Genomic DNA, 18,420 nt, shown 5'->3' with positions numbered 1-18,420 from the left:
TATTAATGTGTTGGCTGCATTTTTTTTCATTTGTTTTAACTTTGTGATCATGCTAGTAACTCAGTTCCTGGTTTTGGATGACAATGCACATTAATTCTGTTTCTGCGAAGGAGCAGCAGTGTCACCCTAGGTCAGGGAATGTTTTAAAACTACAGAACACCAACCCTTCCTTTTTATCTTTATAACAGAAAAGAGGGGTGGTGTGTAGTCTTCAAAAATAACTTGTGCAGGGCAGATATCATTGCTTAGGAATTCAGTGCATCACAGGCAGGGGGCAGGGATGTTATCAGCTAACTGGCAGGATAAGCAGATTTGTTTTGCATTAATTAAACCGATATATCAAAACTCTTTTAATGTAATATTTAAAAAACCAAAAGAGAATATGAGAGAAGTACCTGAAGCATCCCCTGCTACAAAAATGTAATTTTTGGTGCGGTACTCCCATAGGGAAATCACGGGATTCAGACCCTGCCACTTTCCTCATGCAGCAGCTGACTGATAATTATAAAATCACTCCCATACAGGTTCACTCTGCACATGGACACAGACAAATAAACAGCAATTTTTTCAGAGTAACAAAAGGTAGGAATCTGCAACAAAGATGAGTGCTGTACTCTTATTCTTTTACTTTTTGTATTGATTGATTGGTGTACTTTAAAAAGATGTTCGGTCACAAACAGAAATAAAAAATAAACCTCTTCAAGCACTTGTAGTTTGGTAATTCAGCTGGTACAAACATTGAGATTGCTGTTAAACAATAACTTAACTCCACTTTTGTTGAGAAAAAAAAAACATTCCCCTGTGGGTGATTTATGTACAATGCAGGGATTTTAACAAACTTTATTGCAGATTCCTAGCTTTTGTCATTCTGAAGAAATCGCTATTTGTGTCCATGTGCAGAGTGAATCTATCTGGGAGTGGTTTTGTAATTATCAATCAGCTGCCGCACTTGCAGGGCTTTATTGCAGGAAAATTGCAGGTTCTGTATCCCTTTTTTAGATGTGCTTTCCCTTTAGGAGTATCTCACCAAAAATGACATTTTTGTTGCAGAGGATGCCCAAAATGTGAATTGTATCAAAGTGCAAACGTTTAGGAAAATCAGTAAGCCAATCACACAATCAGGAAATAGGGGGCATTCTGTACACCATCTATGTACAGAATGCCTCCAGATAGCCATATTACATTGCAATTTAAAGAAAATTACAGCGTTGAAGATTGAAAAGGAAAGATAATCTTTAATAACATCCAGTTACAATATGACTTGTATATCAATTGTATGCACTATATTATTATTTTTTTTAATTTATTTTTTCACCACGAAAGTGGAGTTACCCTTTTACTGTATCTAAGCACCACCACCTGAAAACACTATTTTAGTTTATTTTTTTATATTCAAAGCAAACTCCCCCATCTTTCCATGTCTCCATGCTTATTTAGTTGAGAAATCACTTTGAAAATTAACCCACTAGCATTTTTAGCCACAGTCATCTTGATTAAGCACAGATGATTCATGTAGTATTTACTTCCAGGAATCCATCTGCCCTTAGCTCAGCCATGCAAGCAGGAGGGTGTAATGCGCTGAGAATCCCAATGGAATATAAACAAAAAATGTTCATGAAGACTCATGGCATGTATGACATCATTTTGGCTTATGCCAGTAACCAGGAAGCAACTGAAATGTTAAAAAAAAAATAATAATATACCTTCCTATCTATTTACTAAGGCTAGCAGCATAAAGATTAAAAATAGTTCATGGGTTTATTTACGCTTTAAACTGATACCATTCAACACTAACTCCAAATTCCTGCAGACAAAATATACAGTATATACATTACCAACCATTTATATATGTTGTTTTCCACTTTGGTTTTCACATGTAGATGGCCAACATAAAGACCTGAGTATCTTGGTAACTTGCATTAGTTTTTTTTTTTTTCTTTCAGCCTTTAAAAGGGTATTTTACTTGGATAATGCTTTTGTTTTTCTTCTACCTCATTGAACCATTTACAATTACTTATTCACTCCTGGTTCGCATAGAAAACAGCTCTCTTTCTTCTGGTTTCCAAGTAGTTATAATCGCCATTGATGAGCAGAAGTGAAAGACCTTTGTTGCTGTGTTCTACATCAATTGGCATAATTAGCAGTGATGATAATAACAGCCATTACCTGGTTGTAATATTTCTTTTCTTGTGTCGCCAGGCTTCTCCATCATTTAAACATGCTTTAGTTAGTTGATTTAGTCTGGAGAGTGTGGCCTAAAGCCTAACTCAAGGCAAAGGTTTGTTTTTTGTTTTTTTAGTTATGGATGTAACAGAATGACGTGAATCTCTGTCAGATTTATATTGCTGTCTATATCTTGTATTCTGGTGTCTCAGAGATCAGAGCTAAGAGGAAATCTCCTCATCATAATCTCATACAGCACTTTGACGCTTCCCCTGCTATTATTAAAAAAAAAAAAGGGGGGGGGGGAATTGGGCAGGAGCTGGGTTTTTTACATTCCATGGGCCATTAATATTTTTTGTGGTGTTCTAGCCTAGAGTGATACTGTTTAAAGGATTGGTCAGCTGCAATGTATTAAATGTGCGTTATTGGGTTTAGAGTCACAATATCAAGTACACCCATTTGTTTGAGTTGCATGAAACTGCAGCCACAAATTACTTTGCACATAGGACATTGCAGTCATGGATGTGATTTGTTATATAATTTCTTCTTTGCCAGTCAGCCATTGTGCTGCTCTGGTAAAGAATCTGCATATTTAGATGTCACCTTCTGTTCTGGATATATGCATTAATTTTAGTCATAATTTGGCCTCTGGGTGCAGGTTTCCAATTTTCTGGGAACTGTCACAGACACACTCCGCAGGACTTTAGGGTTCTAAACTTGCTGTTTCTCCTCTGCCATTTTTTCCTGATCACTGACCTTTCTGTCTCTTTCTTGTCACTTATTCCTGTTCTCTGTCTCTTGTGGACTAATACATGCGCTCTGTTGCACTCTGTGCTTTGACCTCATCCACTCCCTTGTTCCTGTGGCCCTATGTCCCCTGTGGTGGTGTCTGTGATGTGCACCCTCCAGGCTAGCCTTGGATGACGTCATCCGCCACAAGCAGCTCAACCTATCATCCCGTTTTTCACCCAGGGTGGCAGGAGAGAATGATTTCCTGCAGACGGTCATCAACAAAGTCATTGCCGCCAAGGAAGTTAACCACAAAGGTCAAGGTATGTGCTTTCATGCAGTATTAACATTTGTGACCCAGGTGCTGCAAGAATTCTCTTTGCTGCTTTGTAATTAAAATATCACTGTACCAAGTGGAAGGTTTTTATTTTAATTAAAATTAATGATTACATTCTAGAACAAGGAGCAGATAATTTCTCACCTCCACAGGAGACGTGCATCCAGTTGGTCTGTTAGAACAAATCTCATTATCATATAAACGGCAGTAGTTTTCATGTGCTTTATCCAAATAGAATTCTTCAGACTTGTTCTTATGCCAGCATTGCTGAAAGGCTATTGTAGTATTTTCGGTTAAAGCGAATGTTACATTAAGCTAGATTGTGAGTTGACTTTGTTAAAAACTACTTATTTACAGCTCCTTATACCTTGATCTATGCCAGGTTTATCCAGGGCATGGCCAAGTGACTCGGTGGGCTAGTGCTGGTGGCTCGGCCTGCAGTAGAGCTGCAGTTTATTTATTCTTCCAAATTGAGGCCACTTTTATAAATGAGCTTTCAGTTTTTGTGAAAGGCATTGAATGTTTAAAGTGATACTAAACCCAGGACCCTGTATTCACTATATCTGGGCTCCCACAGTACATAGAACATGGAAGTGCAATTATTTTAGTAAATATAAACTGCTAATGCCCTTTCTCATCGGCAGTTAGAGCAGTCTTGTGATTTCTATGAGTGTCCAGCAGAGCACATGTTAAAGCTTGTAGGAGGAGTTTTCATTCTGCTGTAGGAGGATGCAGAACCCCTGACCTCTGTCTGCACAGTGCTGATTGGCCCTGTGCTGATCACATACACTCTCCCAAGAAAAAAAAAACCCTCTCTAGCAATACACACCAAACTGAGCGTGTGCAGAGTAACTCCACATGATATGTCTTATAAGGAGATAAGAGGGGGACACTGGAAGAAGGGGGGGATCAGAGAAGTCAGGATCAAACGGCGTTTTTTACACAATGCAGAGGATAAACCCCATAGGTTCCACAGTGAGTATAACATGCATGCTTTACTGCATATACAGACTGATTCTACTGTTGTGAGTTTAGTAACACTTTAAGGCCTCATAATTAGCACATACTATACAGTACCTGTGTTTTAATATGCAATGTACTAAAATGAATGTAAGGTTAAGAAAAGGGGCAGTTGAAGTGATTACTGTTATCTTGCTTGTGTCCAATGTGTTTACCTGTTTTGTATATGGAAGCAAGTACATTTATTTTAAGTTAATTTGTGTAAAACACGTTTACTGATTCAAGGCTGAGCTCTAGGCAGACATATTAAAAATACATAATCTAGTTCTTTATTCTTTTGCAAATCAGTTTAAATATTACTAAAAATAGATATCTTGATATATCTGATGGTGACTTGATATCAGCCATCTGTATACACCTATACAGCAGCACAAGGAAGGAAAGGAAGGGAAAGCACAAGGAGCCAATCAGAGCCAAGTTGCTTTGTATGCTGCTGTTTGTGAACACACAGTTAGGTCCATATATATTTTGACACAGGCACAATTTTAGTTTTTTTTCAGGTATTTACCAAAACATATTCAAGCTATAGTTATATCATGGATATGGGTTGAACGTGCATACTCTCAGGTTAAATTTGAGGGTATGTACATCCAAATTGGCGGAATGGTTTAGGAATTACAGTTCTTAAGAGTAGTCATCCCTCCTTTTTCAAGGGACCAAAAGTAATTGGACAATTGAATATAATCATAAATAAAATGTTCATTTTTAATATTTTGTTGAGAATCCTTTACTGGCAATGACTGCCTGAAGTCTGGAACCTATTGACATTTCCAAAGACTGGGTTTCCTCCTTTCTGATGCTTTGCCAGGCTCTAACTGCAGCTGTCTTCAGTTCTTTGTGGGTCTTTCTGTCTTTAGTTTTGCCTTCAGCAAATGAAATACATGCTCAATGGGGTTGAGATCATGTGATTGACTTGGCCATTGCAGAATATTCCACTTCTTTTCCTTCAAAAGCTCCTGGGTTGCTTTTGCAGTGCGTTTTGGATCATTGTCCATCTGTACTGTGAAGCGCCGTCCAATCAACTTTGCTGCATTTGGCTGAATCTGGGCTCACAGTATATCTCTAAACACTGCAGAATTAATCCGGCTGCTTCTGTCTTCTTTCACATAATCAATAAACACCAATGACCCAGTGCCACTGGAAGCCATGAATACCCATGCCATCACACTGCCTCCACCATGTTTTACAGATGACGACGTGTGCTTCGGATCATGAGCTGTTCAAAACCTTCTCTGCAGTTTTTGCTTCCCGTCCATTCTGGTACAGATTAATCTTTGTTTCATCCATCCAAAGAATCTTTTTTGGCAAAGTCTAATCTGGCATTTCTATATTTCAGGCTTATGAATGGTTGCACCTTGTGGTGAACCCTCTGTATTTGCTCTTGTGAAGTCTCTTGATTGTAGACTTTGACTATGATACACCCACCTCCTGGACAGTTACCTTCACTTGTCTGGATGTTGTGAATGGGTTTTTCTTTACCATAGAGAGGATCCTGCGATCATCCACCACTGTTGTCTTCTATGGACATCTATGCCTTTTTATGTTTCTGAGCTCACCAGTGTGTTCTTTCCTCAGAATGTACCAAACTGTTGATTTGGCCACTCCTAATGTTGCTGTTATCTCTTTAATGGATTTGTTTTGTATTTGAATCCTTACAATGGCCTCTTTCACTTGCATGGACAGCTCCTTTTAACGCATGATGTAGGTTCACAGCATTATTCCAAATACAAATACCACACTTAGAATTCACTCCAGACCATTATTTCTTCATCAATTAAGCAGGTAAAAGAAGTAGTAGCCCACACCAGGCCATGAAACAGCTATTGATTCAACTGTCCATTTACATTTGGTCCCTTGAAAAAGGGGGGGTGGCTACTCTTCGGAGCTGTAATTCTTAAATCCTTCTTTCAGTTTGGATGTACGTACCCTAAAACTTTCAGCTCATATCCATTATAGAACTATAGCTTGACTATGTTTTGGTATATACCTGAAAAAAACTAAAATATTGCCTGTGTCCAAATATATATGGACCTAACTGTACTTACTGGAGGGAGAGAAGAGGGAAGACCCATCTGTGTGATGCTGCTGCTTCTTTGTCCATTCACAACTTGGGGTGGATTCTGGATCCAGCAGCAGTGTAATGTTTAGAGTCCAGGAATTTGCTGTGCTGTTTGGCATGGGGTTTTTGGATTATAAACTAAACAGAATTGCATTTATTTTCACATACTGTATTCAATTGATGTCCTGGAGTTCAGCTCTAACTTCAGTTAAGTGATGTAATAAGCAATATTAATGTGTGGTAATGCATGTTAAAGAACACAAATGAAATAGAAAAGCTCATAAAATTATCTTTTTTTTTTCTTTACGATTTGCTACATGCTGAGGAAAACAACTTGTATGTGAATGAACCCTTAGATGAAATCAAGGTAAACAGCATTGTGTAAACTTTTTGTTCCTTTCAGGTCTTTGGGTCACAATGAAACTGTTGCCTGGTGACATTCATCAGATTCGTAAGGAATTTCCTCATCTTGTGGACAGGTCTACAGCTGTTGCTCGGAAAATGGGATTCCCTGAAATTATCATGCCAGGTGAATTTTTATCACATTTTTATTGAATGCAAGCTTTTTAAAACCGTTTTAAAGGGATACCAATATCCACAGTCAATAATTTTGCCTGTTTTCATCCATAAAAGCTATTTAGAGTTGCTGACCTAAATCCTCTTTTCTGGCAGCTGGTTGAACATAAGGACTGCTGTTTGCTGTGCAGCAGTCTGTCTCCAACAACCCACAGTCACAGCTACTGCTCTCCAATGAGCAATGCACACACTCCCTGCTGATTGGAGAGCTGTAGGTTTTACTAGGTGAGGAGCGTGTTGGCTTGTTGTAGATGGACTCCTGCTCTTTCCATGTATGTAACAACTCCTGAAATTCAATTGTGTTTTATAACACTGGGTTTTTGTGGTCTAAAAAAGTTTGACACATTCAATTTTTTGTTTATTGTGCACAGGGCTCTATGATACTTGAACATTAAAATGGCAAAGCTTGAAATGCATCTGTGGAACGTTTTGTAAGAAAATATCTTCCAAGTATTCAATCATGGCCATGACTTCCCCTCCCAGTGTTGCCACAGTTATCTGCTGCATTTTTTGTCTCCAGTGATATCTCATCATTGACTGATCCTGACGATTTCTTTTGTTTATTTCTAGAAGTCTTTTCATCCCAGTTACATTTTTGAGCTTTCTCTGTACAAGTTGGCTTATCGGAGCACCTTTAGAAACTACCATGCCTACCACTTTTTGTAGGAACAACATCTTCCTCATATTCATAATATAAATCATGGAAATTTACCATTTTACACCCTCTGAAGCATATTAAAGAACAGGAGATGTACTTTTCTGTTCAATAATTTTCTTGTTGCCCAACATTCTGAATTTAGTAAATATTCCAGTTTGTGATTATTAGGCCTTGGCCACTGTTCTGCAACAGTACTGAGGTAGATATGCACTTTAGTTATGTGCCTGTGTTGGCGGGAAACCAGAATATTAGAAATTTTGACTTGAGGCCCATTCTTTTAAGTTTTTAAATATTATTTTGCTTGCTATTGGTTTCATTACATTCAAGAATTGTTGTCCTAGATTGTGCACTTGGTGATGGGGGATTTAATTCTGTGGGCAACTATTCACTATAAAGGTACTTTGTCTTAGTACACCAGTGAGGCGGCTTTCCTGGATCCCAGCACGCAGCTGTAGCACTGCAGTTGTGATGTAAATAAGAGATGACATCCACAATGCTGTTTAATTACTGATGAAAATAACACTCTCTAAACAATGCTGTGTCTATTTTAAGTGTTTAATGGCATCTGTAGTATAGGAGAGGTATGTTCTTGAAATGTATTTTTGCTTGAAAGGCTGATGAGCTGGACTGAAATAAAACAGCTGTTATGTTTGTAGGAGGAACGTATGTCTGGATAAAAGTAAACTTACAATGGCTCCGTATGGACAATTATAACTGTATAGGTATACAGAGATTATATGAAAGCCCACAATCTGATAAAATTTAGACTAGTTGTTGCCAGATTGGGAGCCTCACCCTGCATTCATTAAGGTCAGGGGAAAACATTAACACCCTTATGTGTACATTCAATAACAAAAAGGGTAACTGAAATCAAAACAGGAGCCAACCTGTGGCATGTATACAGTCCAGCAGTACATCATAAAATCTGGCACATACTCTTTTGTTATTTCAGCATCGTCTACTTAGTCTTCCCAAACTCTGAGAGTTTTTAAAAAATTGTCTCAGCTCCTAGGTTGGTCCACTTGCAAGTGCTTGATTTCCCTCTCCCCCATTCCCAAGTATGCATGAGGGGGTGTACAAAAGTTCTGACTTTGCAACCTGAAACCCAAATGTGTTCTGCCTTCTGGCTAAGTCTTAGCTTATCGCTGTGATGGGAGGCCTTGCTGACTCATAGTAGCATCTGTTAGAGTGATGGATGATGGAGGCTAGTTGCTGTTGATATAAAAGAAGAGACATGAACCAGTATGCAAGCACATGAAAGTGCCTACTTTAGCAAGTAAGTGGTAGTTTGTGGTTTGGTCAGGTAAACTGGTTTGCTGCACGTTTTATGTCATGCCTTCCTGAAGTCCATTTCATAAAAACTCTGTAATAGTAAACTGGCCTTACTTGATATATTTAATTTTTTTTATGTAACACCAGAAACACATATTTTTAGAAAATATAAAACGATTTACATCAGTCTCTGCCAGAGAAGTTGTTTCCATTCTCAATGCCCTTTATACCCATACAGAAATGCTAGTCCAAGTCCTATGAAAACCCATGCAAACCTTAGGAATGACCACAAACTTCAGTCACTTAGGATCAGTCATGGGAATGCCTACCACTGTAATGCCCAGTACAGAACAAGCTTTGTGTCCACTTTTTGAATTTTGGATGCAGCGATATTTCACAAGTTTTCTGAGGCTGTATCAAAACAGGGAATATAGCCCATTATAAACAACATCCTAATTTGTTGGGTTCAGAATGACAAGCTAAGTATTTCCTGCCCCATAAGTCAATACAGACTCTTCTTAAGCCTAATGCAAGTATTTTGTGAATTGTAACTTGCAGTGTGCAGGTACCCATTCTTTCAATTTGGCAATACTGAAAAATGATGTCCGTCATACAACTCTTAACATACTTCACTGCTGCATGTGTAAAATATACAGTATGAATTTCCAGGCAGTTACAAACCTCACAATCAGCAAAGGGACATTACAAAGAAATCATTTTTGATGCTCATAACAAAACAATAATTTTCTGGAGCTCTAATTAATAAACAAGCAATTGGGTCTGTTGCTTTGGAAATTATTATTACTTTTCCTTTTCCTATTTGACATTGAGCAGTATGTTGATTCATAGGATGACTTTAGGTTTGTAACAATCTAGCAACTTGTAGGTAAATAGATCTATTTTAACAGATATTTACATTAGATGTTAGAGGGATGGTTTTGTGGAAGGAAGGACTGAATAAATTTAGTCTAAAAGAGTGTCATTTGTGAGCTATGGTGGTGCCAGAGATAGGCAAGTCACAGAAGATGTGTTTATTCTTTCCTGCAACCACGGTTGCAGGAAAAAAAAATTGGTCAATTCATTTATCGACACAGTCAGTGTTGATGGGGGAATCCCTCCCGCAGCGATATTATGTTCTGCCAACAGGGAGCCTTTCCTGCTGACTGGATACAATGATCACTGCAGGCAGCTCCAACTGCTGGCAGTAATCGCATGTAAAAAAAATCCAACAGGCTTGTTGTACTGAAGTCGATTTGATGAATTGACTTCAGTTCAACCAGCCTGCCCATAGATGGATTAAATCATGGATGGTCCCTGCTGAACTGGCTGAGATTTGGTACATCTATGGCCAGCTTTAGCGTTCCCATTAGGAACTAGGCTTGGAGGCTTGATACTGATACCCAGGGTCTACAAAATGCTAACAGCCACCAAAAAAGTAAAGTATTATAAAACACAAAAATTTAAGATTATTTATGACATTTTTCAAGTCTTTACCCAGTCTTGTAGCTTAGGTGTGCTGCGTATACCCAAAAAACTTCACGTATGTAGCACACCCTGTTCCTGTACCCCTGCTGCCATTCTACTTGGTTAGCTCTTATTAACCCCCACACCCTTTTGGCTATTATTTTCTGCTAATTTTTCTCTACTTTTTAGAAAATTGAAAATTTTTATTTTATTTTTTTGTTAAAGTAGTTGTGAACACACAATGTTACAGACATTTTCTAATACAGTTAGAACTATGTAGGCACTATAACTGCTTTTGCTTAGATTCAGAAATTATCTTTTTTACAAGGTTAAAATGTTTTGTTATGCGACCATGCATCCCTTCTTTCAGATAGTGGGTGGCAGGGTTACAGGACACTGTGCAGACACACAGTGTGCCTGTGTGCCATTGTCTGTTCATCCTGAAGCAGTGTACAGGCTGCGCCTGAGCAGGAGGCTTGCTAAAGAGGCAGGCTGTAATTGGGAAGGATGTGTACAAGGGGCAGGCTGTGGTTGGTTGGGGGGCGTATTGGCTGAACAATCTACCCACTACAGGCATGCTGTGTGCCTGTACCTATGAATTGCTTGCCGAAGGCTGAAAACTGAACACACAAGCACAGATCAGCTTCTGTGCTTTGTATGGTTAGTTTAAGACACAGAAAAAAGGTGACTGGCAGGATCAGTCAGGTATTTCAAATGGAAGAATTACATGAAAATGATGGAAACTAATGTTTATAAAATACACATACAGTATGTGAACATACACATAGAAAAAAATATTTAGGATAAGTTCTCAGTTGTTCCATTTGTAAATATATTTGCAATGCTTTGTGCCGGAAACATTGTTTTAGTTTCATTGTAAACTAGACAAATTATAGAATAAAATTTTTACTATTTATCTACCGTAATATTTTTTATTTTTTTTTAAACGAACATTGGTTAAAGTGAAGGAAAGTGAACCTTTAAAAAATAAACAAAAAAACATTTTTGTCTAGATTGCATCAAAAATAATTTATGTAGTATCAAAATTACTGCAATATACACAGTCCTTTGCAACTGTATACACTTTATGGACCAGAGCAAATGTTGCTAAGGCTGAAATGTGTAAAGTTGCATGAGATATATCCCTGGAAGCAACTGCCCATACCCAGCATCCTTGCATCTTGCTCATGCCATAACTGTTTCCTGCTTAGGCTTCAGTCTGCTTCTGCCTCCTGTCCCATCCAGCCTCAGATGTCCACTATGAGCATACACTTCTCTCTGGCCATACACTATACTTTATGATTGTATTATCTCCTTTTAGATTAGATAAACTATGTGATTTGAAAAGACCAAAATAAACACTTCAAATGTTTAATAAATTTGGTAAGTCCTTACACTACCTGGTTAATGGTAAATCTAAATGAGGTTGTGACATTTTATTGTATAGTGTATGGTCTGCTTTAGATCTGTGTGCATCCCAAACACTACAACTGTTAGTGGTACCATTCCTGGAAGGAGTTCCAAGTCATTCAGTACATTCTTCACACCAACAGGGACTGAAGTTCTGGCTGATTACTAATGGGTGCCTAGACTCTATGATCACCAAAATCCAACCATGGGAGACTGCTGCAGATTGCTGTTATAACAGAAAATAACAAGTGCACATAACCTGACTTGAGGTTTGCTTTTTTTTTTTTCATCTCAACTGCTATTCCCTTTTAATACCTATGAAAGTTTTAAACCGTACTTTAGAACTTTTTTTTACCTTTTTTTTTATTTCAAGAAAAGTTGCGTGATGTATAATTTCACACAAAAGTTTTACAATTTTAGTTTATGATGGTCGATTGGATTAATTTTCTTTTTCGGAGAATATGTAGCCTAGAAGCAGAGTGTGTTGCTTCGTGCTGGCCTGGTTTTCTACTTGGTAGGTTTATAAGCCATGAAAGCTCACTGATGTTCTGCTATTAATTATGCATGAGCATCACTACAGCAATAGAACATCCTGACTGTTACATTAAACTCTAGCAAGGCTTGGGGTTTTCTATCTGGAGGCTTTCTTTTCATCACTTGTTCTTCAAGGAAATTAAGTACAATACAAGTTGCTGCTTGATATCGTCTCTTCAGAGATTCCACCATCAGGTCTGTGTGGAAATGTGTTAATAACTTTCTATCATGGACTTGTGCAGTTTTCAAATACAGCTTATACAGCCTGGTTTGTAATGGAATGTACGCATAACCAAAATTGCCATCAGAATTGAGTAGATAAGTCTTCCAGAGTTCTCAAGACGTAAACAGCTGTTGGGTGATTTAGGTTAAAGTATTCTTGCACCAATTTATAATTTTTTTTTGTCATTCTGTGGAAAAATATACAAGTTACTTTGTATTGATCACAGTGTACTTGTATGTGACTGTTGGCCTGCTTTGTTAACATTGGCACATGTGTTGACGGGGGGCACTCTGCTCCCCAGTTTTCTAGTGCATTCACATGTATGTCAATGGTGAAATGCTGGTAGGCATTCCTATATTAGCCTGGCAATGAACAGTGAACTGACATTTTCAGCGACCCCAACTAACATTTGTGATAATCAAGTCCTGGTTTTATACTTGACAACACATATAGAGTGCCTGATATGGTTGTAATCATTCTAGGATGATTTTTCGTGTTCATCTATAGGTACCTCTAAAGGACCAAGAAGTTTGTGTTTTCCCTCTGCCCATTGGTGGTTCAACATTTGCTGTGTACTAAAGGTATCAATATCAACATAACATGGTGTTTTTCTCTTTGTTATGTCAGTTATGAAATGTGACTGGCCTCTTAATATATTAAAGTGAAGCTTAAAAGGAATAGAGTATGAGAGAGCTTCTGCTTAGTCTGCTCATAATCCAGGGCTGGACAGAGCTTGGTGGCACTTAAAAATAAAATAATGCTCAGACGTTTTTTCAGATCTATTCCTAGTTTTCTAGGTGTAGGAAGTCATCATGGAATGTGTCAAGGCACATGTGCAATGTCCAAGAACATAATGGGAAATGGGAAATTTGTGAAAACACTTTGTTCTAATTTCCAGTATCCCTGCCACCACCACCCCACAGTCTCCAGCAAAGGGTCTCCTCTGCTTTGTTGTCATCATCCCCATTGTTTATAGGACCGCTAGGAACTGCCAAGGTCCGGACCTGCTCCACCTTCCTGCTCCTGCCTTGTTGCTGCAGCCCTAGTTTAAAGAGGGACTGTGTTGAGGATCGTGATTTAATGTAAATCGGGGACTTTGACAGGGATCCTGATGTAAGGAGGGACTTATCTATTTATAAAAAAGATTGATTATTTCTAAAATTTACGATATAGCCCTTGCAGTGAAAAGCATGGAGTCCCCTGGTTTTTAGACCAAGGCACATTTTTATTTTTTTAAATTTCTGTTTACATTTATGCAAAATGTAAGAACACAGTTGGACAGTGGAAAATCACAAATTTGTGGAGCAAGAGGAAAAAAGAAAACTACTTGTTGTGAGGGCATATTCATAAATAAGGAATAAATAGGATCAGTCCTAATCTTCAAGGTTAGAGTATCTAACAGCACTGTATAACACAGGAACCCTAGGCAGCTCAGTAATTTGTAACCTGGCACAATTTGGAAGGAGGTCTATCTCAAGTGTTGGACGACACCGCACACATGAGAGCCAATGTTGTGTACCCCCTAGGGGATGGAGAGAGTGGGCCAACCTTGAGAATTGGACCTCCTTCCACAAACAGCAGGCACAAAATGTGGACATTTCCTAAAAATATAACAAAAGACAAACATACAAAGGAGTGAGGGAGAGAGAAAGAATAAAAGGAATGGACAGGGGCAGCCCTGCTGATGTATATTAGCCTGGAAAGAAGGTCTCTAAGTTGACCATTATGTAAGGGGGCTTCCTGTATTCTCCATAAGATCTCAACAATGAAATGTGAATGTGAAATCTAGCTAATAAAAATCATGTTATACAGAATTGTTCCTCCTTATAATTTGAAGACATTTTGACATCTTCCATGGTTTTTTTTTTTAGGCCTTAGCTGCATTAAATAAATGTAACTATATATGAATTGGTGTATTGTTTCATTGATTAGAGTGTTGGATGGAGAAGGAAAGCCATTGGGTAATCTAAGGGGATTATCCGTAAATTTACAGGAAGTCACGTGCCCAAAATCTGCATTGCACCAGACAAAAGTAGAAGATACAGTATGCAGCATAGAACCTTTATGCTTTTGGAATCTCTTGCACAGGGCGAGCACCATGGGAAGATTTTGTGGAGGGTTGTAGGTACCCTGTACCAGTGAGACAAAATCTTGAATTGTGGTTCCTGAATTTATCTTGAAATGGACACTTCATGAGTAGGCCTCAATTGATCTTTTTGCTTCTCTGAAAATGTGAACCCTAGATATTTTTCCTACATGGACAGGTATGAAGGTATTAAGTTGATTGGGAGGGTGAGATTAGGAAAGACAATGTGGAATAGGAGAAAAATCTGTACATAAATCCTCAAACTGTGAGAGAAGGTACAAGATGGTATCTTCCCAATGAATGGGTGAGAAAATGTTGAATCTTAATGTTTTCCAGAAAGGCAATTGAGGGTTGGTAAAACCTTGAACGTCTGAGAGTGACATATATACTCTAGGGCAGGGGTCTTGAATTAAAATTTACAGAGGTCCGGTCACCAAAATTTCCTTCCAGCAGAGGTTCGAATCTTGTTAGTGATATAGCACATCACATTATGTTGTCTTTAGCTTACCTTTCACACTGTAGTCCCCTCTACATCACAGTCCCCTCTTTAAAGAAGTCCCACACTGTCCCACACTTAAACATCACAGTGCCCCCCTTTAAACATCACAGTGCCCCTTAACACAACACAGCACCCCTTAACATAACACATTGCCCCTTTTAATGCAATCCTTCCCCTGCACAGTCCTATGGTATCTTAGGTAGAGCAGAGGCACTAATCCTTCTGGGGTGTCCTCTCCTGGGCCTCCAGCCTGCCACCGATGCCATCCTCATAGCGGGCGGGAGTGGGAGGTACTGCAGATCAGCACTGTGGGGCGGGAGCTGCCCAAGTTATTATGTTAACAAGTGGGTGATTGCCTGGCTTGCTAATATGAAAAGACTTCCGCTTTCTGTCTCGAGCTGCAGACAGCGGAAGTCTTTACATATTAACAAGCTGGGTAATCACCAGCTCCCACAACTCAGTCCCAATCTGCAGCTCCTCACACCACGCCCACTGTGATGATGACATCGGTGGCTCAGTGAGATGCACGAAAGAGGATACCCAGCTGTGGCAGTGGCATGGCTGCAGTCCGGACAGGACTGTTCCTCGGACCGTGGTCTGCCATTTAGTGACCACTGCTCTAGGGGTTTGGAAGTGTTTCAGGAGGTATTTCCAACTCCTGAGGAAAGACTGAACAGCTTTGGCTACTATAACGGGGTAATCTAGGATTCTCTACAACAGGAGTCATAAGGGGAAGGTATTTGGTCACTGAGAAGGTGTTGCCTATCAGTTTGAAGGCTATATTTGAATCTGGAAAATTGAAGCTCCACACCAAAATGTATAAATGTGAGAACGTGGGCAGTGATTTGTAATCTGAAAATATACAATGCATTGAAAAGTATTCAAACCCCTTGAAATTTTCCACATTTTGTCATGTTACAACCAAAAACGTAAATGTATTTTATTGGGATTTTATGCCATAGACCAACACAAAGTGGCACATAATTGTGAAGTGGAAGGCAAATGATAAATGGTTGTCAAAATTTTTTACAAATATTTGAAAAGTGTGGCGTGCATTTGTACTTTACTCTGATACCCCTAACTAAAATCTAGGGGAACCAATTGCCTTCAGAAGTCACCTACAAACATATAGTTACATAGTTAGTCTGGCTGAAAAAAGACCAAAGTCCACCCAGTTCAACGAAAAAAAAAAAAAGTTATAATCCTATACCCACAGTTGATCCAGAGGAAGATAAAAAAAAACCCCAGCAAAGCACGATCCAATTTGCTCCTGTGGCGAAGAAATTCCTTCTTGATCCCCCGAGAGGCAATCAGACATTCCCTGGATCAACTTTACCTATAAATGTTAGTATCCAGTTATATTATGTGTATGTAGGAAAGAATCCAGGCCTTTTTTAAAGCAATGCACTGAGCTGGCCAGAGCCAACTGTTGAAGTCTATTCCACATTTTCACAGCTCTTACTGTGAAGAAACCTTTCTGTATTTGGAGATTAAATCTCTATTCCTGCAGACGTAAAGAGTGCCCCCTTGTCCTCTGTGATCACCTCAGGGTGAATAACTCTGCACTGAGTTCACTATGTGAACCACTGATGTATTTATACATGTTGATCATATCCCCTCTTATTCTCCTCTTCTCAAGAGAGAATAAATTCAGTTCCTCTAATCTTTCCTCATAACTGAGCTACTCCATGCCTTGTATCAGTTTGGTTGCCCTTCTCTGTACTTTCTCCAGTTCCCAAATGTTTGTGAATTGGTGCCCAAAACAACACTGCATATTCCAGATGAGGTCCTACTAATGATAACATAGTAACATGATATCTCTCTCTCTGGAGTCTATACCTCTTTTAATACTAAAGAGGATTTTGCTTGTGTTAGAAACCGCAGCTTGGCATTGCATGCCATTATTAAGCTTGTGATCTACCAGAACTCCCAGATCCTTCCCCACCATTGATTCCCCCAGTTGTACTCCCCCTAGTATGTATGGTGCATGCATATTCTTAGCCCCCAAGTGCAGAACCTTACATTTACCAACATCAAACTTCATTTGCACATAGTTGCCCAATTAAACAGTGCATTGAGGTCGGCTTGTAAGTTGGAGACATTCTGGAAGGACGTTATTCCACTGCACAGCTTGGTGTCATCTGCAAAGACTGAAACGTTATTTTTAATCCCAGACCCTGTATTATTTATAACCATATTAAAAAGTAAGGGTCCCAACACTGAACCTTGGGATACACCACTGACAAGCCTAGACCATTCAGAGTATGAATCATTAACCACTACTCTTTGAATACGATCTTTTAGCCAGTTTTCTATCCATTTACATACGGATTTTTCCATGCCTATAGACTTTAACTTACACATTAGCCGTGTGTGTGGAACTGTGTCAAATGCTTTTGCAAAATACAAGTATACCACGTCCACAGTCACCCCTCTGTCCAAGGTTTTGCTCACCACCTCATAAAAAGAAATCCGATTTGTTTAACAACTTCTGTCTTTCATGAATCCATGCTGGTATTTTATTAAACTCTCCAGTATCTTCCCAACTGTAGAAGTTAAACTAAAAGGTCTATAATTACTTGGTATAGATTTAGATATTTTAAATATAGGCACCACGGTGGCCTTACGCCAATCCAGTAGTACTATACCAGTCGTTAAAGAGCCCCTAAAAATTAGAAACAATGGCTTTGAAATGACAGAGCTCAATTCTTTAAGGACTCATGGGTGTATGCCATCTGGTCCAGGTGCTTTATTCACCTTTATTCTGTCTCAATATTTCTGGATCATATCAATTGTGAGCAGGGGTGGACTGATCATTTGGAAACTCGGGCACTGCCCAAGGGCCCGGGGTCAGTAGGGGGCCCCATGAGATGCCCCTGGTACCTTTTTCCATAGGCTTTTTTGAATTTGGGCAAGGACACGGGGGCCCCATGATCCCCTATTGCCCAGGGGCCCCATGAGTTGTCAGTCCGCCCCTGGTTGTGAGCCAATGTGGATCATCTGGAGCTGTGTCAATACCATGCCCATAATGGACAAGAGCTCCCCCATGCTCCTTTGTATACACAGAGCTGAAGAAGTTATTTAATACATTTGCCTTCTCTTTGTCCCCAGTCACCCACTCTAGATTATTTTGTACATGCTTGGACCTGTTTTTAGGTATGGCTTTTTACTATTAATATCTTTGAAGAATTTTGGGGGGTTTGTATTGCTATCTTTTGCAATCTGTCGTTTGTTTTTAATTTTTGTGACCTTGATTTCCTTTTTACTTATTTTGTTATATTTGTAATGTTCAAACAATGATAGCGTTCCTTCATTTTTATATTTAATAAAAGCTCTTTTCTTAATATTTATAGCTTTTTTAACTTTGGCTGTAAGCCACATAGGTTTGAT

General features: G+C 39.0%; 1 protein-coding gene across 2 annotated transcripts in view; it reads left to right on the top strand.

Annotated features, from left to right (window-relative positions):
- Nucleotides 1–18,420, top strand: part of DOCK1 (dedicator of cytokinesis 1) — a 536,657-nt gene that overhangs the window by 146,211 nt on the left and 372,026 nt on the right. The window contains exons 12-13 of one of the 2 annotated variants that reach the window (XM_089669568.1): nucleotides 3,073–3,215; nucleotides 6,712–6,837. In XM_089669568.1, coding sequence (XP_089525694.1) covers nucleotides 3,073–3,215; nucleotides 6,712–6,837 — 269 coding nt within the window. The remainder of the gene's footprint in view (nucleotides 1–3,072; nucleotides 3,216–6,711; nucleotides 6,838–18,420) is intronic. The other variant, XM_089669578.1, reaches the window with a different exon arrangement.

This window comes from Staurois parvus, unplaced genomic scaffold (genome assembly GCF_062004578.1).
Source record: "Staurois parvus isolate SC_StPar_1 unplaced genomic scaffold, SC_StPar_1.0 ptg000009l, whole genome shotgun sequence".
Taxonomy (NCBI): Eukaryota; Metazoa; Chordata; class Amphibia; order Anura; family Ranidae; genus Staurois; species Staurois parvus.
This window is presented reverse-complemented; position numbering and strand designations above follow the sequence as displayed.